This window comes from Panthera pardus, unplaced genomic scaffold, assembly GCF_024362965.1.
Source record: "Panthera pardus isolate Hobbes unplaced genomic scaffold, ASM2436296v1 HiC_scaffold_15, whole genome shotgun sequence".
Lineage (NCBI taxonomy): Eukaryota > Metazoa > Chordata > Mammalia > Carnivora > Felidae > Panthera > Panthera pardus.
This window is the reverse complement of record NW_026526710.1, coordinates 80,792,019-80,814,619: the sequence shown is the minus strand read 5'-3', so window position 1 is coordinate 80,814,619 and position 22,601 is coordinate 80,792,019. Positions and strand designations below refer to the sequence as shown.

The 22,601-nt window shown below is 35.7% G+C and overlaps 1 protein-coding gene across 3 annotated transcripts in view; it reads left to right on the top strand.

Annotated features, from left to right (window-relative positions):
- The window catches only part of RTTN (rotatin), a 161,117-nt gene that overhangs the window by 86,698 nt on the left and 51,818 nt on the right, over positions 1–22,601 (top strand). For all 3 annotated transcript variants that reach the window (XM_019432561.2, XM_019432560.2, XM_019432563.2), the window contains 6 exons: positions 632–760; positions 1,227–1,337; positions 3,146–3,304; positions 4,830–4,901; positions 16,488–16,677; positions 18,132–18,223. In XM_019432561.2, the coding sequence (XP_019288106.2) occupies positions 632–760; positions 1,227–1,337; positions 3,146–3,304; positions 4,830–4,901; positions 16,488–16,677; positions 18,132–18,223 (753 nt within the window). The remainder of the gene's footprint in view (positions 1–631; positions 761–1,226; positions 1,338–3,145; positions 3,305–4,829; positions 4,902–16,487; positions 16,678–18,131; positions 18,224–22,601) is intronic.

Below are 22,601 nucleotides of genomic sequence, written 5' to 3'. Positions count from 1 at the left end.
GTTAGCATTCCTTTTCTTACTAAAATTTTGTGAATTATAAGTGGTCTTTTGTCACTTTGAATATTTGTCTTAAATATTTATTTATTTATTTATTTTTAAGAGAGACAGAGACAGAAAAAGTGGGCGTGCATAGTGGGGGAGGGGCAGAGAGAAACAGAGGGAGACAGACTGCTTCAGACAGAGCAGGGCCTATTGTGGGGCTCAAACCTACAAATTGTGAGATAATGAATTGAGCTGAAATCAAGAGTCAGGTGCTTAACTGACTGAGCCACCCAGGTGCCCCCTAAGTGTATTTTTTAAATAAGATGTTGTAAACTCTTTTACTTAAAGGATACTGTATCATTTGAAAAATGCACGAGCATATTCTAAATTACAAAAGTCTTCTAGGAGGATACTACACATCTTTGTACAAGTTCCAAAGGGAGAAAATTTTAAAGTAAGAATATTTAAATTGTAGTAACACAAAACCTAAAGTATGCCATCTGAACTATTTTTAAATGTATAAACTAAGAATGTTGTATATACTTTATGTGGTTAAGATTCAAATCAGACAAGTTAGTAGAGAGTTATGTATTTGTTTTTATATACCACTCAGAGCAAAGTCACCATAATATTGTTTGTGCTTTTTCAGGTCATTACTTCTTTTTACGTGGAGCGTGGAGGAAATGCGATGTCCTTTATGGGAAAAGGGGTCACCAAGAGCACAATTCTTTGTTTGCTTCACTTATCCCACGAGATGATGGCCCAAGCCCAGAGCTCGGTGAGAGCATCAGAAGCCGCCTGTCTTCTCAACAGTTGCTAGACAAGGAATGTGCTGTGTCTCACATGTTTCAAGCCTATATGAAAATATCTCATTTGATTTTTCTTCTTAGGAGACAGAAATGACTTCTGACTGAGATGTTTCTTAGAAGTTGTGTATTACACAAATCTGAATTTTATTTGAAATACATTTTGATTGAAATCTGGCTCTAGAGAACTACATTTTGTCTAAATCATGGGGGAGGTAGTTGTTTTGAAGACAAGTTGTTTTGTTTAACTTTTTAAGTAGAAACTGAGATTTTTGTTTGTCTTGTTTTGGTTAAATACTAAATTAAAGCCAAGTCTTAAGTACATTTTAACTTTGTTTTGAGTAAAAAAATTTTTAAATGTAAAAGTTACTTTAAACATTTTCTGTTGTATTCCTAGAGCCTTACCTAATGTGTCTCTGTTCCTTTTGTTCATTCTAGGAGTGGATGTCACTCTGGTTCTTGCCTCTGGGGAGTCACAGCGAAGACCAGGCCCCTACTCAGCAAGGATTGGCTTGGTTGATTCCATTATGGGTTGATCGAGACCCAGAAGTCAGTGTGAAAGAAAATGGAGTCCATTATGTGTAGATTAAAAACAAGTGAAACACACAAATATATACATATACGTATACGTATATGTATATATTTGTATATATGTATATATATATGTATATGTATATATTTGTGTTTTCCAAAATGAGATTATTTTAGTGAATGTACCTTCAGCTGTTTACTCTGTCCTAGTCAGTTTGGGCTGCCGTAACAAAATACCATAAACGAGGTGGCTCAGAAAACAAATTTATTTTCTTATAGTTCTGGAGGCTAGAAATCTGAGATTAGGTGTCAATAATGTTGGGTTCTGGTGAGGGCTCTCCTTTCTGGCTTACAGACAGCTGCCTTCTCACTGTGTGCTCATGTGACCTTCCTCCTCTTATGAGGCCACCAATCCTATCAGATTAGGACCCCACCTTTATGACCTCATTTAACTTTAAATTACATCCTAAAAGCTCTGTCATCAGGTTTAGGTATATTAGGGGTTAGGGCTTCAACATAGGAATTTAGAGGGGATACAGTTCAGTTAGTTCATAGCAAACTCTCTTCAATCACACTCATTAGAGTACAGATTAAAAATAGAAAAAAAAAGGATTATAGAAACTTTCACTTTTAGAGAGAACAGTGAAAAATTATTGGAGAAGCCCCGCCATTTTCAAAGAATTTAGAAGGATAGCTGCCAAGTGATATTTGTGTGTCATTTAATAGAATAGTACGATTATGGCGCAAAATTTTATGTTATTAACAAATTTTCCAGTTGTAGCCATTTGTCCACTTACCTCTTTTTTAAAACCACTTTATTAGGTATGATTGACGTGGAAAATCTGTACGTATTTAATATGTACAAATTCATGAATTTGGAGATAAGTGTATACTTCTGAAATCATTAGCACAATTGGGCTGTAAACATATCCTTCACCTACAAAGTTACTTCTTGTCCTCTTACTTATTTTTGTGATTAGAACACTGACCATAAGATCTATCCTCCTAGCAAATTGCTAAGTATCTGATACAGTACTCTTGACTATGGGCACCGTCCATTAACTTCAAACAAGAAATGATTATATTCTGTTACGATAAAAACCTTGGTTTCTAGAAACATTATTTGGTCTGAACATACAGGTTCTACTCTTTATATACATTAGACTTGTTTGCTTGACCATGTGATGACCACATTGTTTTTTGCTATCCTGTAGCTTCCAGTGAAACTGTTTTAGAATAAGAATTCAGAAGTCAACCAAAATGCATAGCTCACACAGCAGTGGTACTGTGGCAAACATATTACAGCACATTAATCTTATTTGAAACATTTTTCTTTTACAGTAATTTTGGGGAAAATACTAAATGCTTTAGGGAAAGACACTTCAGTTATTTCTTTTTGCAAAGAAGTTTCAAAAAGGTTAAAGCCATTTATTTGGAAGAAGCACTAACAGGGATGGAGAAGAAAATAATAGATAACCTCTTTAAAAATGAGGAATAAACAGGAATCATATTCATAAAAAATGTGTAAGCACTCTGTGCTCTCCTAGAAAGAGGCTTGTGAGCTATAATTTTTATTCTTATTTGTACCTGGTTTTGACTTTCTGTGACATTTGCTTTTGTTGAACTTTTCTATATTGCTTGTTTGATGGAATAGGATTTTTATTCATTCATAAATTTATAGGACACTGTTTTCTATAACTGTCTTATAATTTAGGTTGGTCAAGACAGTGTCATAAAAGCATGATATTTTACGTACCAGAGAAATTAAGAGTTCATGTTAAGGAATTGGGTTCTTTGGTTTGACGACTTTTCTTTAATCTGAACAGGTGAGGTTCACTTCACTGGGATTAGGATCGGCACTGACCACCCTTGAAACAGGTTGTGTGGCCTTGGCAAATAGCTGTCAGAACATTTCTGGTGGGCTCTGGGGGACTGTGGTGAACATTCTTCTGGACCAGTCGGAATGCAGTGTGGTGCGCAGGGAGGTATGCCTGTCCGCCTAGCACCTCGTCCCTGTTCAACCTTAGAAACTCGCGGTCGTATGGTCTTTGTAAACCATACTCTCTTGGGAATGACCTATCAGTGGTATCCTCTATGTTGTGGACTGATTGCTGGCCATTATCTTTCGTACCTGCAAATAAAACCTCAAATAAAATACTAGTAGAGAATAAAAAAGATACGAATTCACAGTAAATACTGGAGTCCTTTATTTTGAGAAGACCAAAGTAGAATTTGGTATATTTTTATATGAATTCTTTTATATTATCATACATTAAAAGGTAGTTCATGGGAAAAAAGTTACTTTCATATTACCTCAGGGCATATGAATCTCTAATATCTATAGATAGAGCTTTACTTAAGATGAATGGCTGTCAGATAACTCTGTAGTAGTTATCATATATAAGAGGAAAAGTAAACCCTATTTTAATTCTTTCTAAATAATTTGTGGCTTCATTTTATTGCTGCTTTTATTGAAATGATGCAATCTTTTTTAATGTTTATTTATTTTGAGAGAGAGAGAGAGAGAGAGAGCATGCACAAAGGGAGCTTGAGCAGGGGAGGGGCAGAGGGACGGGGAAAGAGAATCCCAAGCAGGTTCTGAGCTGTTACCGGAGAGCCCAATATGGGGCTCAGTTTCATAAACTGTGAGATCATGACCTGAGCTGAAATCAAGAGTCGGGCGCTCAACCAGCTGAGCCACCCACGTGCCCCTCGATGCAAATATTTTTAAAAACAGTGATGCAAGAGTGATCTGAGGCTTGTGAAGAAAACAGCAGCTCCAGGGCCCGCCATTTGCCAGTTCCCAGTTCCAAAATCCAAATGCTGTAGTTTTCTTGTTGTTTTTAAGTAGTAATGCTTAATCTTGTAGCTTCCTCTTGATTCACCAACTTTAAAGATATCTATTGACTTCAAGTTAAGATGGTCGCAAATTTCACTCTCTTTGGATCCCCTCTGTTACCCCCGTTATTCACCCCTCATGCCACAATCTTTCACTGTATACATAATCAGTGTTCATATTAGTACCATTATTTAATTTGACCATCTTAAGGACCTAGAAGGTAAAGTTGGGCATTTGTGGTTTGTGTTTCTAGTTGGGACTTTTTTTATTGAGAACAGCTTGTATGAGAGGGATAGTCGGGGGGGGGGGGGGGGGAGGGGAGGGAAGGATGTGTGTGTGTGTTTGTGTGTGTGTGTGTGTGTGTGTGTAAGGAAATAATAGAAATGTGAAAGTGTATTTCTTAACTGCTACCAGAACAGTTTATATTTTATAGATCATTTTTTTGGAAAAATAAAATTCTGAAATAGGAAAAAATATATTTCCTGATGAAATAATTTCCTCCACTGTTAGGTCATCATATAACAAGAAACGGGCTTGGCAAATTCTCATAATGATGTCTCAGTATATGCAGTTGCCCAGTGATATGGTTTTTATTATTAAATTCGATATATTGGTTATTTCAGAGATGACAGCAAGATGGCAGTATTGACATTTTCTTTTTTTTATTTTAGGCTGCATTTATTCTTCAGAATCTCCTTGTAATTCCAATGCCTTCAATAATTTTAAAGGATTATACTTGGCAGGTGGGTAACTTTAAACAGTTATCAAGCTGGTAGATATTTGAGATTAATTGATGATTAAATTTCAGCATATATATATACATATATATTGTCACTGATGAAACTTTATGGCAACAGGACCTCTTAAAAGAGAATTTGGAAGGGGTGCCTGGGTGACCCAGTCAGTTGAGTGTCTGACTCTTGATTTCGGCTCAGGTCATGATCTTACAGTTTGTGGGATCGAGCCCCATGTAGAGTGTGGAGCCTGCTTTGGATCCTCTCTCTCCCTGTCTCTCTGCTCCTCCCCTGCTCATGCTGTTTCTCTTTCTTTCTCAAAATAAATAAATGAACTTAAAAAAAAAATGTAGAATTTTTTTTTTTGTGCTTGATCAGATTTACAAATCCTTTTCCATAACGTTAAAAATAATTTTGAGCAGAAATAATAGATAACATGTTTACTACGTACAGAAACATTAATAGCTAATATAGAGTTTATTATGCATTCTTCTAGGAGCTTAACATTATTTAACTTAATATTTAACTTGTGTAATTGAGTTGTGGGCCACTAGTATCCTCATTTTGTAGATTAAGAAGCTTTCACACAGAGAGTTTAAATAACTTGCCCTGAATCACACCTTTGCTTTGAGTCTAGCTGGTCTCATACCCACCCAGTATACACCTCTGTAATTTAATAGTTATACACAAAATTATTTATACTTAAGTATGTGTTAATGTTAACATTTTTTTTTTTTTAACCTTTTCTGGGTCAGTGCAGTTAAGGTCATAATTTGTCTTTGGTTCTTACTGGATTAATTTTTTGTTTCATGTTCTGAATGTTGAGTCTAGTAGTACCTAGCTTTTTTGCAGCCTGCTGCTTTTTAGATGATTTGGAGGATAGAAAAACGGTGTCACTGGGGAGGTAAGATGTGCTGTTTCTCTGTGTGTTTGTTAATCACACTATTGTACCTCACTCTCCAGGATCCTAGACAATTCTGAGGTTTCTTTTGAAATTTTTGTTAGAACATATCTTTGGAGGAATTGCTGAATCCACTTGAGCCTGTGTGAAGACAGCTTTTCAGGCAGTGATGTGAAGCGTGGATCCAGGTGGTTGTTAAGGCCCACATCTCATTAAACTCTTGGAAGGTTCACTTTTCCACACTTGACACACCCAGCTTAACTCTGCCAGTTATGGAAGATCCCACGCCACTTTCCCACTTGTTCTTGTAATTTGTTTAACACTGCCTTCTCATCCTGGTTGCTTATTCACCATCTGCCTCGTAATAAAACCATAGGAGACAAAACTGGAAAGAATACACAGGATTAATATTTATGTTACTGGTGTAGTAGTTTTGGTGCTTGTTATCCAATAACTAGATTTTAAGAGGTGTTGTTCTTGGCTCAAATGCAAATCACCACTAGTCCCGTTGTTAAACGAGCGACACTTGTGTATTATAAGCTTGGTAATGTAATGCCATCGAATTTTTTATTATTGAAAGAGCTATAATATAAAAGCTAGAGTAATACTACTTCTGGGTCCTATTGGAGCTCATGGGACATTTTATTATACTACGGAAGCATGTGTAGATGTTCACATTTTTCTCGTACAAGTTAAATAGGGCACAGTTCCTTTGTCTTGCTAGTGACCATGCTTACTGCATGGTTTTGTTATTCTGCATGTTTTTATCACAGAATTAATTTTCTCCTACAAAGTTGAAAATAGTGCTTAGAATGAGCTTTTGGGCTCTTCTGCCAGAATCTGAAATTCTGAGAGCTGCTCCAATCCAAAAGAGTATTTGATAATGAAACTTTTGCTAGTCTTTAGCAAAATTAGGAAAATAAGTCTAATTTTTTTGTGTTTGTAATAAACTTAGATTTTCTTCCTGTTCTTGGTTATTATTTTTGGTTTCTAAGTGTCCTCATTTAGCATTATGATTGGTTGGTAGCCTCATATTTGTCCCCCAACATTTTAAAAGTTTAGTGGTACTTTATTTATTAAAAAAAATTTTTTTAACGTTTATTTATTTTTGAGAGAGAGACAGAGTGTGAGTGGGGGAGGGACCGAGGGTGGGGGGGGACATAGAATCTGAACCAGGCTCCAGGCTCTGAGCGGTCAGCACAGAGCCCGATGCGGGTCTCGAACAGAGAGATCGTGACCTGAGCTGAAGTTGGATGTGTAACCAACAGAGCCACCCATGCTCTCCTAGCAGTACTTTAAATTCCACCGTGAAAACAGCTGTTCCAAGAAGGGAGAAAAATAGTTTTCAGATACTTCGATGGAATTTTATAATCTCCAAGAAGTTTGACCTTTGCCAGTTTATTACATCCGGAAAGAAAGTGCTACATATCTAGTATTCTGAAATTAAAACTGTCTTTGGTAGAATGATGAATAATGATCTTATTCCAAAAACTGTTTCATTTGCTTATCTTAATATGCATTTCACAGTATTTTGGGGATAGAGCAGGAAGTAGCACCAGTATCTAGAAGCTTTGTAAATACTGTATTTTGGTTGAGATAGATATTTGATTAATTATGTTTTACAAAGAGAATTACTTTTACTGCTTTGTACTTTGTTTTGATGCCTCAGGTCTGAGCTGATGTCCTCTGTACTGTTCCACTGGGCATTCTACAGTGTTCTTTTTGTGATTTCTACCCATTTCCAAATTCTTTCCCTGCACCCCCAGAATAAATTCCCATTTCATGTCACTATCTGGGATTGTTGTACTTCAGAGTAGTGATGATTCGCATATATAAATTATGTAACTGGTTGGTTTTTCTTTTATTGTTTTGTACTAGAAAGCTTAGAGCCTTCCTATCAAATGTGGCTTATCTGGTACATACATTTTTTTTACTTTATTCTTGGTTATGTTATTTTCTTTTTTTATTTTTTTGCTTTTTAATTTTAATGTTTTTAAATTAAAAAAAAATTTTAATGTTTATTTATTTATGAGACAGACAGAGTGTGAGCGGGGCAGGAGCAGAGAGAAAGGGAGACAGAATCCGGAGCAGGTTCCAGGCTCTGAGCAAGCTGTCAACACAGAGCCTGATGCGGGGCTCCAATTCACAAACCGCGAGATCGTGACCTGAGCTGAAGTTGGATGCTTAACCAACTGAGCCACCCAGGCGCCTACAGTTCTGTTATTTTCATACCTTTGTTTTTCTTTCTTTCAACCCTGCTATACTTTCACTATCATGTTAATAATCTATCTTTCCCTGTAATAGGCTTTAAATCTTTTCTGGAACAAGGGGAAGCATAAGTCACTTAAAACATTTTAATTTAAAAAAAAATATTAAAAATACATTTAGTAACCTGTATAATCCAATTTATTTTATTTATTATTTTTTTATAAATTTTTTTTTAACGTTTATTTGTTTTTGAGAGAGAGAGAGAGAGAGAGAGAGAGAGACAGTGTCTGACCGGGGGAGGGGCAGAGAGAGAGGGAGACACAGAATCTGAAGCAGGCTCCAGGCTCTTGAGCTGTCAGCACGGAAGTTGACATGTGGCTCAAACTTAGTGAGCCATGAGATCATGACCAGAGCTGAAGTCGGATGCTTAACATACTGAGCCACCCAGGCACCTCTGTATAATACATTTTAATCTTCTTTTAATCAGAAAGGCACTAGCATTTAATACCTATGTCAATAATTTAGGTTCTTTTTCATATATTTCCTTTACTGCCATGCCTAATTTCTTGCCTTATTTCTATGTAGAATGTATGTGACCTTATTTTTAATGTATTTTTAAAATGTTTCTCTCAGCCCCTGCCATAGACACGATAGCTCTTTGTCAGCCTTTGCTAGTGCATGATGATATTGCCAAGTAAAGTTAAAAATCAGGTCTTAAGTTTTGTAGCCTGACTCCCCACTTACTTTTTTGCATGGGTGTAGAAATGTAGTGGATGTGGGCGGTCACTGGGAGTAGGGGAGATAAAGAGCCTGAGTCTTTCTGCTGCTTCCCTCAGCACCTCCGTTAGGGCCTGAAACCCGGGCTGCTGCTGCAGTGAGAACCCAGGTTCTGGTATGTCAGTCCTGCTGTATCACAGATCTTTTCTATTCAAGGCACTGTTTTTGAGAGTGATGCTTATAAGTATTTGTCTTTCCTTCTTCAAGGCTACAGCCTTCTCGGGCAGAGGAAACACAAATCACTGTGCACGAGGCCCTAAACTGTCATGCTCCCTGTTCTCCGATGTCTTGTAAACTCTGCAGTCTGACTTGGTGTTCGTACTCTTGCTTGTGGAAAATTGTGTTTCTGGGTTTAGTTTGAGGACCATTGTCACAAATCCATATCCCTGCAACACTAACAACCTGAATGGAACTTTGGAGTTGCTTATAACAAATTTATTGGTTAGATAGGGATTATCTATGAAGTTTGTTTGCGTTCATTTCTGTAAACATTTGTTGAGTACCTAAATTTTGGAGATTCACAGGTGATCAGATTTAATTCTCTGGGGCTTATGCCATGTGGGAGAAGACAAACACATATCCGGGGAACATTGCTAGAATATTTTATGTAGGATCATGGTAGCATATGCATAAATTTTGTAATATTAAAGTTGTTCTTTCCACTTGAAAATGGTATGACACATTTGAATGTAAAGGTAATTTCATACACTTACATACAGTGAGTTGTCGGTTTGTGGTGCAAGTACACTTGTTTGTGATTTGGTTCCTTTCCATATTAGTGACAGGACTTTGAGCTGTCCACATATGTTTTAGTTTTTTAACTTTATTTGGAAACAAAAATAACCTTATATAAAAGTTGCAGAAACGGTGCCTTGTACCCAGATTCCCCGTATGTTCTAATTATACCAGATTTGCCTTAATTCTACCTGCTGGTATTTTTTTTCTGAACTGTTAAGAGGTGCAGGCATAATGCTTCTTTTTCTCCTAAACACTTAAGTGTGAATTTCCTAAACATGAAAACATCCTCTTATAAAATCATAATAATTATCAAAATTGGGTAATTATTCAAATTTTTCCAGTTGTCCCACTGTTGTCCTTTACAACACCCCAGTCAGGATCTAGGACCTGGTTTGGGAATACGTGTTGCACATAGTTGTCATGTCTACTTAGTTTCTTTTAGCTAAAATCGTTCCTAAATCTTTAACATTTATGACCTTAGCATTTTTGAAGAGTTTAGGCTATTTAATTTTTATAATATTCTTTAATTCGGTTTATCTGTCCTCAGGATTAGATTCAGGTTATACATTTTTTGACAGAAAAGCCACAGAAGTGACGTGTTCTTGTTAGTGCGTTGTCTCAGGAGACAAGATAAACTCTTTGCCCCATTACTGGTGATACTGACTTTGCTTGTTTGGTCAAGGTAGAGTCTACTTGTCTCCTTCATGTGGAGTTACATTGTTTTTTTTTTTTTTTTTAATTTTTTTTGAAGGGAGATATGCTGAGATTGTGTCAATACCTATTTCTCATCAACTTTTCTTTTACTAGTTTTAACTTGATTTGTGATTCTTGTCTAGAGCAATTATTATATAGAATGGTTGCCAAATGATGACTTTCTAATTATGTCATTCTTTCTTTTTGTCTGATTCTGTCATTTATTATATTTTAATGTAAGAAAGAGCTTTCTTTTCTGCCCCATTTATTTATTTATTTACACCAGTATGGACTCAAAGATTCTTAGATTGTTTTATGAGTTATAATCTGTTTCTGTGGTTATTTATTTAGATAGTCAAATTGTCAGATTTGACTAGGAGGAGACCCTTCATGAAGAATCTTTTGTCCTTTTAATGTGTTTTCATCAGTCTTTGAGCACTTCCTTCCTTTCTGGTATAGCAAGATGTTCCAGAATTTCCCGGCCCCAGCCTGGAATCAGACATTTGATCAGAGAGCCCTGACTTCTTTTAATGGAGAATGGTATTTAGAAATGAGATCAGGGTTCCACGTCTGTTCTCTGTTCCTGGGCAGGAGGAAGGAGTCGTTACTTCCATGTGCTTACAGGGAACGTAGCAGGAAATGGTCTGCGCATGTGTTTGTGTGTGTGTTCTGGAGAGATAGTCGACTCATTAATAGTTACAGTTTTTATCATTTTCATATTTGATGTGTTAATTATCAGTGCATATTTTTCATCTCTTAATGTGTTCATCAGGAATCATCATAAAGTATTGATTTTGCAAAACAACAAATACTTGATGTCAGAGAAGCAGTATCATTTTATTTATATTCATATTTTATCTGTAGTTAAGGATTTTGTGTGTAATTATGGTCATTTTTTCCAATTTCTGAATTGCATTATAGCAGTTTTCTTTAATTGTTACATATCAAAATGATTTGTCATCTTGAAAATATTCTCTATTCTTTTTTTTTTTTCCTTAAAGATTTTATTTTAAGTAATCTCTATACCCAGTTTGGGGCTTGAACCCACAACTCCCATATTAATAAGAGTTGCATGCTCCACAGACTGAGCCAGCCAGGTGTCCCTGTTCTCTGCTCTTCTTAAATGTAATTTTCAGTTTGCTTCTAGTTCCTTTTGAATCATAGCTAAATGGGTATACTAGTAGTGTGACACTAGGACTAAAATACTTGTTTTTAAATTAATATTCTAGCTTATTGCATCCTTGAGAACAATGTTTTCAAACTAATTGGAATGTTCTATGACATAATTAATTTGCTTTTCTCTTTGCAAACTTATTTATAATGGCACCTGGTGATTTGAAGAGTTTTCTTTTTTTGCATACTGTCCTTCTCAGCTGTTCCTGGCAGTTTTGCAGATGATCTGGCAGCCCCAGCACTCACCTGAGGGCAAGTCTGGTAAGGATATAGACCTCCTGAGACAGAGCAGTTAGACCATGCTGATTTCCCCACTATGCCAGAAGCCAGCCCCATCAATTACTGATGGATCTGTGGAGCAGAGCCTTGTGTGTGCAGGAAAAGCTTCATTGTTCTGGCCCTTGTACCATTAGTCATCTGCGGAAAGCCTGAGTCAGACCATCTTTTGTGCATATGCTGGGCTTGGCTTTAGTACCCTGAGTACAGCTCTGTTGCTAACATGCCATTGCCACTAGGAAGCTTTGGCATGTGGAGAAAGGGTTTTCAGGCTTAATGAGTAGTTAAAATAAATCAAATTTAAAAAATAATGGTGTAATATGTATGTATTCGAGATCATTTGGTCTTCTTTGAGGACTTAAAAATATTTTGAATGAATCGTTTGAAGTTTTAGAAAAAAAAATTTAAAGTAATAAATACATACAGTTAAAGCACCTAATAGAGCTTGTAATGAACTTTACTGCCTCTTTTCATTCACAGAGACAGCTTTACCTCCTACTGATTTTAATACCTTCATATCTCTAAATAGTAGTTTGCAATAATGTTTGTTCCTTTACTGTGTTGATACACAGGATTTAGCTCATTTAAACAGTGTCCCGCCAATTTAGTTTATTACTGTTCTTAGTTTCTCCACTGCCGTTTCTGGTCTTGTGACCTATGGATCATGTCTCTCTCCCTCCATTTAGAAGGTGAGGAAGTTGTGGGTAAGATGTTCCGTAAGCCGATCTTTGTCAGCTTTAGTTCTGCTTTGACTCTGCGAATCTTGATTATGTTTACATTCTCTTCTGCAGCCTTCATTTATCTAGGAGTTGATTCTAACAATTATAAACTAGTAATTTACTACAGAGCCATTTACTGGGCTGCCATGACTCCTCTGATGCTCAGAGGAAACATTTTCTGATATTCATATATATGTATATATATAGGTTTGAGTGTGTGTATAATTTAAAAAAGTGATTGGGTGATTTTTCCCCCCCTTGGAGTTTTTATCTTTAATTTTTTTTTTTTTTTGGAATTGTGAATCTAAATCATATTTCATGTTTTTCTAAACTCTTGATCATCCTTTCTCTTCAGTTAGGATCATTTTTCCTAGAAATCATCTTCAAAATAATTATACTCCTACCTAAAAACAAGTGCATGAGCAATAAACTTAATGAGTTCTTGCATATTTGAAAATGCACTTAAATTGCGCTTGATAGTTTGGGTAGTTACCATATATTAGGTTGAAATCATTCCTCATCAGAATTTTCCTTCACTGTCTTCTAACTTCCCCTCTGCTGATGAGAAGTTGGATCCCCATGTGGCTCTTTTACCTCTTATGAGTCCCATATTAGGTCTCTTTATATCTCTTATATTTTTATCTCTTAGTCTTTATTTTCTAGGATATTAATTTTTTCATTCAAATCAGAATTAATTTAACTTCTACAATCTTGGTAGGTTGAAAATTTTTCACTGATTTATAGGCAAAGAAAAAAATCAGGTTCTAAAACCTTGTTAAGTAGATGGAATTTTAAATTATGTCTCTTATTATGACTTGTTATCATTACTTTCTAAATATTTTTTTTTAATATATTTGTAAGGCCTAGATAAAAAGCACATTAAAATTTTTTTTTTAATGTTTTATTTATTTTTAAGACAGAGACAGAGCATGAGTGGGGGTGGGGCAGAGAGAGAGGGAGACACAGAATCCGAAGCAGGCTCCAGGCTCTGAGCTGTCAGCACAGAGCCCGACGCGGGGCTCGAACTCACGAACTGTGAGATCATGACCTGAGCCGAAGTAGGTCGCTCAACTGACTGAGCCACCCAGAGGCCCCAAGAAAAAGCACATTTTAAAAATAAAGATCTTCCTTGGCTTGCAATGGGGTTATGTCCTGATAAACATTGTTCAATTAAAAACATTGGAAGCTGAAAATGCATTTAATAAACATCACAGCTTAGCCTAGTCTACCTTAAATGTGCTCAGAACACTTACATTAGCCTGCAGTTGGGCAAAAAATCATCTAACTCAAAGCCTGTTTGATATCAGGTGTTGAATATCTCATGTAATTTATTGAATAGTGTCCTGAGAGTGAAAAATAGAACGGTCGTGTGGGTACAGGATGGTCGTATCCGTCACTTAACCCTTGTGACTGCTGGCTGACCAGGAGCGGCAGCTTCCTGTTGCTGCCCAGTCATGAGAGTATCGCGGTGCATATCGCCAGGCCAGGAAGAGCTCAGACTTCAAAGTTTGAAGTATGGTTTATATTGAGCACTCCTCGCTTTGGCACCCTTGTGAAGTCGAACAATCGTAGGTTGAACCATTGTGAGTTGGAGACGATCTGTGCACTGACTGAAGGATAGATGTCATGCTCACGATTCTTTATCACTATGATAGTTATACATATTTATACAATAACTACTACCGTTCTATATCACTTACGTATGATTTCTCTCTTTGAAAATACTTGTAACTGAAGAAAAGGTGGATTTTAGGAAGACAGCAGGTTTGTAACACCCTTCCTTCTAGCAGATGGTATAACCATCAGCCTCCACAGAATAAAGAATCAGCAGACTTAGTAGGAGCTCTTGAAGGGCTTGTTTTTGAGATTTATATAGTTTATATTCCTTCACCTATTTTTGTTAAACCTTTATGAATTTTGGACTGTGGTATAACTTATCCAGGAAGCAATTATATAGGTATGATTTTTCCAAAAGTGGAAATTTTATATAATCTGTGTAATAAAATTTAAAAATTGTTCTGGGCATCATTATGAAATATATTTAGAAAAATAGTATTTGTCCTACTTTGTTTAATAATTTCATTTTATTGATTTATTAAGGTTTGTTAAGTAGTTATAGCAAAGCTAGTAAACTTAGCTGAATTATAGTTCTCATCTTGGTTGTTAATTCCTTCTCTGAATTATTATAATGAGGGCTTTAATTTGTGATGTTAATCAACTATTGCGAATCTCTTCTGTATTTGACATGTGTTGTACATTTAAGAATGTTATAAGTTGTGGGCACCTGGGTGGCTCAGTCGGTTAGGTGTCCGACTCTTGATTTCAGCTCATGTCATGATCTCATAATGTGTGAGATCAAGCCCTGTGTTGGGCTCTGCCGTGGTAGCACGGAACCTGCTTGAGATCCTCTGTCTCTCCCTCTCTCTGCTCCTCCCCCGCTTGTGTGCGCATGGGCAATGTCTCTCTGTCTCTCTCTCTCTCTCAAATAAATAAACTTTAAAAATGGTATAAGTTGCTTAAAAGAGAAAGTTTGAAGCTGTGGATGTTAGGATTGGCTTTGTGGTTTGGGATGAATTATTTCATCCTAGCTAATTAAATAAGATAATGCATGAAAAGGCCATATTGCCTGAAATGTATACCATGGCTAATAAACAGCCACATGACCCTGTTCTTGCGCTTTTCTGTTTTACCTGCTTCTTCTAGACCTCAAAATTTCAAGTTACACAGGGACCACCATGTGCTAGTTGCTCATTAAATAATCTTCTTTCTTTTCTTTTTGTTTTGTTTTTTTTTGAGAGAGCCTGAGCAGAGTGGGGGCAGAGGGAGAGGGAGAAGGAGAATTTTAAGCAGGTTCCACTCTCAGCGTGGAGCCTAATGCAGGGCTAGATCTCACAACGATGAGATCATGACCTGAGCCAAGAGTTGAACATGTAATGGACTGAGCCACCCGGGCTCTCCTAAGTAGTCTTATTTCTTATTAAACATGTAAATTGCTCTATTGATAAAGAATAAGCTCACGGTATTAGGTAGGTTTATTAGAATACAACAGTAACAAATTCATGACTATAAAAGGTATTAATAATGAAGAGGTTTCATTATAATGACAATATCCTGAAAAAGAAAGGTTAATGGAAATGATCTTATTGGTGTAATTATACCTTTAACTTGTGAATTATTTGATCTTCCCGGATAGTTTTAACATCCATTTTTCCTTGGTGATGAGGAGGCATGAGAAAAGGGACCCAAACACAAATTTCACAGTTAATGATAAACTGAATATGTTTTGACCATACCTTTCCTGGTGGCACTTAGATTTCTGTTTTCTGTCTTTTATTTTTCTTTCTCTTATGGTCTGTTTTTAAAATCATAACTTTATTATCATTTTCCAAAAATGGAAATATTTACGAGCTAGTGATAGGATTATTTGCACACTTGAAGTGAATCCTGACTGCTTGATTTTTGCCATTGGATATTCCAGGAAAAGTAGTGAGTGGTAGAGCAAAAAATTATTTGGAAAAAAGTGCAGAGAGATCAAAATTGTATAATGGCCCATTCTTCTCAGCCTACTCCTGATGGAAAGCGTGTGTGTGTGTGTACCTGTGTGTTTCCCTTGGTGTGGTAAATTCAATGAGAAGTAACATGGCAAGCAAGTTTTATCATGGGTAGTGATGAGTCTTTTTCATTTTTATCTGGCACATTGATAGGTGCAAAAAATAATTTGGAACATAATTATTGGACACATTATTTCAGATATTCGCACAATTATTTTATACCGTGTAGGTTGAAAAATACTTTTTTTATTGTATTTGTGGCTCAAGTATGTAATTACTTGATTAAAACTACCATTTCAGAGAAATGTTTTAAACTAAATGTTTATCTCTCAGGAGGTGGAATAGATCAGCCTTCTGCCTTGAAAGGATTTTTGGGCGGCAAAAACTTAAGAGTACTATGTAATAATTAGCCCTAGGTCATGCTGTTTTGAGTGCGGAAGAACAGAGGCAAGTGTAAGGACCCATATGATTCGTTGAGGAGAATGTGGGGCGTGTAGCAGGTCTTTCTGAAGAAATTATGTTATAAATCAGTGTCTCCTTTTCTCTCCCTTTCCTACAGGGCCCCTGTGTCCACGATGAGGATTCTGGCATATCGCTCGTAGGAAAACCTGCCCTTCAGGCTCTTTTATATCACTGTCATTTTTATGAACATTTGAATCAGATGGTAAAACATTGTTACCTGGGACGGTATACTTTCGATTTGAAATTTTCTGCTCTTGATGGAACTTCAGAAGGCAGTGATTTAAATGGTAAGTACATTATATTTTTATTTTTACAAAAGCTAACTTTTTAAAAACTGTTGAAAATCTATGTGTTTGATATTTGAAAAATAATACTGAAAATATTTAAAAAATAATGAAAAGTACACGTTGACCTCCGGTCCCACTGTGCAGAGATTACATTTGTTAATGTTAGGGTGTATTTTCTTCCAGTCTTCTCTCTCTCTAGCTTTTGTTTATTTTACATGATTGTGTTCATATCTTATGTACATTTCTGTGTTTTCTCCTTTCACTAGACATTGCCTAAGCATTTTCCTATGTTATAAATTCTTCATGGAAACCATTTTTGGTATCTTATTATTAATGTTTTATAAGTTACTTCATGCCCTTCAGTTAAGTTTTATGGTTTTTTTTTTCTCTGTTAGATGTTTTAAACTTTTTGGAAGGTGGTTCTTCCTAGGCAATCAAGTATGAGACCTTTTCATACTAAATTTTCTTACATGTTTTGCTAATACATCAAAAAGCTATTTGTTTTTGGTTTGGTACTCATTTATCAAAATACCTTATTGAAACCTTTTTATTTCTATTTTTAGATTCTTTTGGATTTCCTAAGATCTTAGCACATATAAATAATTTTGTCTCATAATAGTAAATAATTTAATGATTTTTAAAAATAAGTTGTATTTATTTTAAAATGAATTTTTAATAGTAATTGTTAAAAATCTTGACATAATTCCACATTTACAGACAAGGTGCAAGAATAGTACAAGCATTCCCAAATGTTAACATTTTACTATATTTGTTCCCCTACGCCAAGTGTATGTATATGTGTATATGTACATAAATAAAATTCATTTATTTATATACTTATATACATGCATACATATATATTTTCTGAATATTTAAGAGTGAATTTCAGAAATAGTTCCTTTACCCCCAAATACTTAAGTCTGAATTTCTAGTTGGCTTTTCTGCTCAGTTCAGGAATTAAGAGGAAGATGATATTTAATGAAGTTTTTGAACATTTTAAATACATATCCCTATTAGGAAAGTGACACATTTCATTGTTTGGATTTCCCTGGATCACTGTTCCTCAAAGCTTAGTCCTGGAACCATTGTCATTGAGGTCTTTCTGAGCTTGTTACAAATGCAGAATTAGGGCTCCCACCCCAAATTGCGGGAATGGAATCTCTGGCAATAGAAAATTGCTTTAATAGTAGCTCTTTATGATCCTTAGGCACATTAAAGTTTGGGAGCTGGTGCTCTTGCTAAATTGTATTAGATTAAGCTAAGCAAAGTCTACTAATGGTCATTAAAATTTTTGTGAAACAAGTTTTTTAGATAAATTAATTAAGAATAATAAAAAGTAGGCAAACTTTTTTTCTTGGTTCTTGATTGGCTTCCTGCAACAAGTATTCTTTCTGTTAATTGCTCCAGTAAGGAGGAGAGATGTATTCATGTTGACAGTTTTCTTGTTGTCACAGGTTTAGATGATTCATTCAAGTTTTGGAGGGCTCCATCTAGGTTGTCCAGTCAAGATCAAGATCCAAGTTCTCTCTCCACCGTGGAAACAATGGTACTTTGAAAGAATGCATTAGTGCTTCATTTTGAACCTCTGGAAGTTTGAATTTATATAGTAGATGGACAGGATTAGACTGTATTCAGAATATAAGGTCATGATTAAAATAGCTGTGATTTACTTGAACTGCTGTCTGTGCAGAGTTAGGGACTGATGTACTCATATAGCCGCACTGAATGTCCTTTTAGATGAATTTACAACCTTTTTTTGTACCTTATTTAAAAGAACCGGAAGCATGAAAGTTTAAAAGTGTTTATCGGTAGTAATATAATAGATCCTATATGATCATAAAACTTGATTACTCTGCAGTTTTGCTTAAGGACAAAGCAATTTGGAGAAAGTGGACCCATTCAAATGATTCCAGTTTGGTACTGGAGATTTTATTTTATTTTTTTATTATTATCTTTAAATGTTTATTTTGAGGCGAGGGTCACATGTGTGTGCGAGTGGGACAGGGGCAGAGAGAGGGAGAGAGAGAATCCCAAACAGGTTCTGTGCTGTCAGTGCAGAGCCTGATGCAGGGCTTGATCTCATGAACTGCAAGATCAGGACTTGAGCCCAAATCGAGAGTTGGATACTTAACCGACTAAGCCACCCAGGCACCCTGGTACTGGAGATTTTAAACACATTTCTAAATACTTGCAACAGGTAGAAGCTTGTTTTGATTATCTGCAATACCTGAAATTTGTGCCTGCCTGCCTTCTTTCTTCTTTTCATTCATAAGTTACTTTGTTCTAAAAAGTTTGAGACACACTAAGTATTCCTAAATATGACTGAGACTAGGTTTCACTTGTTTTACAAGCGTACAAAATCATTTACTGTCAAGTGGAAAACATTACACGAAATCATAAAGTGTTTTTGGAACAATTACTGCATCATAAACCCTAATAAGAAGACAGGACCTTGGCTTTCCTGCTTGCAGGAGCAAAAGTAATATGAGAATAATAAATAATTACCAGGCAGTAATAAAGTTCATCTCATAATTAAGATCCACCTCCTATGGTTTCCCAACACTGGTACTTTTTGTGACGGTTTTAGGAGTCATCCTTTTCCCTGGACCCAGAAGAGTTTGTGGTTAGTGCTGAGCTGAAGCTTTATTTGGAAAAATGGAGTAATCACCCCAGGTCCACTAGATGTCATGCTTTCCTTTCCATGCTAGAAATAGTATGTCTTCGTCTCCACAAGAGAAATAATATAATTAAATGCAAAAAGGAGCTGTATTAATTAGTTATTTAGTTCCCAGAATGGCAGCATTAGTATGTGCTTAAAAGTGACTCCTTGGTTCCTGTGTTTATTAAAAGGGCTATCTGAAATTTGTACATTGTTCAGTTCTTTGCTTATTGTAGGTACTCAGTAAATAGTAATTGCTGTCATTAATTTTGAGTCATCCTAGCTGTTTTGTAGATACCAAGTTGTATTTATCCTATGCAAGAGGATTTAAATACTTTTGCATTTTTCTATTTTATGAGATAATAATAATGTATAATAGTAAATAAAATATATAATAATAAAAATATATTTGTATAATATATACTAGAAACATTAATCGTAACAAATCTTATAGATCGGGAAACTAGATTTTCTGAGAAAATTTTGGAAATATATTTATTGTAATCATTATTAAAATAGAAGCACTTCCGTTAACATAAAAGTCTTTAACTTGCTTGTGTTCAGACATTACGTATTCTTTTAGAAAAAAATACCAATGAACTTTTTTTTTTTTTAAGGAATTCTCATTATAGTTCTATGTAAGATTTATTTTGTATAGTTTCTTAAAAGACAGTTATCTGTTGGAATTTTTACAGTCAACTCTTTTTTTCTTCTTTTGGATTCCAAGTAGAAGAGCTTTGGTATTGGTGACTTTTACTCACCAAATTGGCTTTTACTCACGGAAATAGTCTCATTACCCCAATTCTGCTAATTGTCATCTTTTTCTTGCCATGCCAGAGATATTGTATGTCTTTCTTCCAACAGGAAAAAAAAATCTGGAGAGTGTATTCATTTTTCCAGTATTACTTTAAACCTGAGCTGTCATACCCAGACCAACTAATACTTTCTTAAGTATAAGAATATGGTGAGGTATATCAGTTCAGTGGATTTAAATCTTGCCAATAAGTGTATCTGGTTATTCATATCATTATTCTGTGTATTTCCCACATAACGGCAAGAGTTGCAGTTTGTTTATTGGTCGGTGTTTTCATTTTGTCTTTCCAAGGAAAGCACTGTCTTTTGCTTTGTGTGCTGTTGCTGGGTCATTATCCGTTCTGTGCAGTTAATGCCACGTTAGAGACCTTGATAACCATTTTAAAGTATTGAAGGTCATTCTTACTATTGCTGTTTTACAAAAGGAAAGATTAAAGCGTACAGTGAATAAGTGTCTTGTTCAGGGCTCCAGTGCTGGTAACTGATAGGGAACTATTTGAGTCCAGCAGTGTGTTTGGCTCTAGAGTTCAGTTGTTGGCCGTGATGTTACACTCCTTCAGGACAAAGCCATGTGCTAGGTGCCATGATGGATGTTGTAGTCAGGGTGCAGTGAGGTTACACTAGAGGGAATGATGAAATATAAAGTGACACTGTATAAGAAGTGGCAATTGAAATGGGCTTTAAAGGATTAATCTTGTTTAGATGTATGCGCACATTTGCGGGGAGCTGAAAAGATACTCAGATATGTCTTAAGATTCGGTACCCAGTTACAGGGGTTGAAAGTGTAGTTGAGGACATGAAGCATACTGAGAAGACTGTGTGCACATATGTCGTACTGAAAGCATTAGACATTCAGAAGAGGCATGGTTTGTTTGGAGTGTGGAGCAAAGACCAAAGTTTAATTACCAGGTAGGGGTTAGCTAAGAGAGCTGAACCTGTGTTCGGATTTGAAGAGGTAAGATATCACAGCTGTAGAGATACAGTTATAGAGCTATTTCAGCTGAGTCAAATGCATGAAACATTACAGTCGACATTAGAGAAACATGTATTGGCATTTGTGTGATGTAGTTTCAGGTTTTTTTTATAGAATGAAGAGTAGACCAAGGACAGTTAAAGCAGGGATATATCCAAGAGGCTTTTAGGAAGAAAAATAGTTTTGATGTAGGAATAGTGACAGAGTGTGGGCATATGGTAACCCCAGGAAAAACCTGGGGAGACTGTAGTTTGCATGATGGTAGAGAGAAAGAGAATGATATACTTTGTTTAAATAAATTTCAATCACCTGTGGGTCTAAGAACCTGTATATTTTAGTTAGAAAGAAAATATAAGTGAGATTCTAGTTCCTCAGGTATTAGTAATACAGGCCACTGGGCTGTAGTATAATGAAAATGAACACTTTTTTTTGGTATAAAAATTTAGTATTGATTCTTTAAACAAAACTTAGGTATTGGTTGTTAAAAAGCAAATCCCCCCACATTAGTTTTTCCTACTATGATTATTTTGTATGTGACATTAGCATGAATACAATAGCTGGTGAAAATAGAATATTCCATTATGTGTGCCTCGTGTGTACTAGTTTATAAATAATTATTCTTTTAAACATTATTAGAAAGAGCAAATAGTGTTTATTTTATATGTTTTTCTGTATTTTGTATTCACTATCATACGTCTGAAGTTATCCAAACTAAGTTACTATAGAGGTATAGCCATTAATGTCAAGTGAAAGTGTTTAAAGAAATTGGCAAAAACATTTTGAGATAGATTTCAGCAATTTTATTAACCAGGTAACTGTAACTGAGGTAAGTAAAATAGGTTTGGGTCTTATTTTATATTTGTGCTAAAATATATTTTCTTAATTTTGGTAGAACTGATTATTTTATATAATAAGGTTTGATGTAAGTAGAGAGTCAACTTTTGGCCTTTAGAGCTCAGAATCAACACCCTCTAGTGTGCTGTTTGCTGAAGTGCTACAAATGGTGTTAAACCATTTGAGAGCGGTAGTGTTTCCCAAGTGAAGAAGTAAGGTCTTCGAGAATTTAAGTATTTGGCGTAGGGTCACAAAGCTAATGGAGAGTGGACTAAGACAAGCTCTAGGCAACTTGTTCCCTTAAATTATATACAGTAGGGCGTAGGGACTGGGACTGTGCCCTGGGGTTAAGTCTCTGCATGTGAGTGATCTTACAGATAGACAGGAGAGAAGCTTATATCATCTTATGCTCGTTCTTTCAGGGAGACTTTTCTGAGCTTTCTTTTTCTATGTTGTACACACTCCATTTGAATCATGGATCTATGTAGTCAGAGTGATTTAAACTTCTGGTTGTAATTTGGTTCGAATTAATGATTACAAATTGTGAAGCATGCCAAAGCTTTCCCGCTCTTGGGCATAAAGAGAAAGGTATCATTTATAAAAGTGAGCACAGGAACCCTAGTGTTCCTTGGAAACGTTTCATAC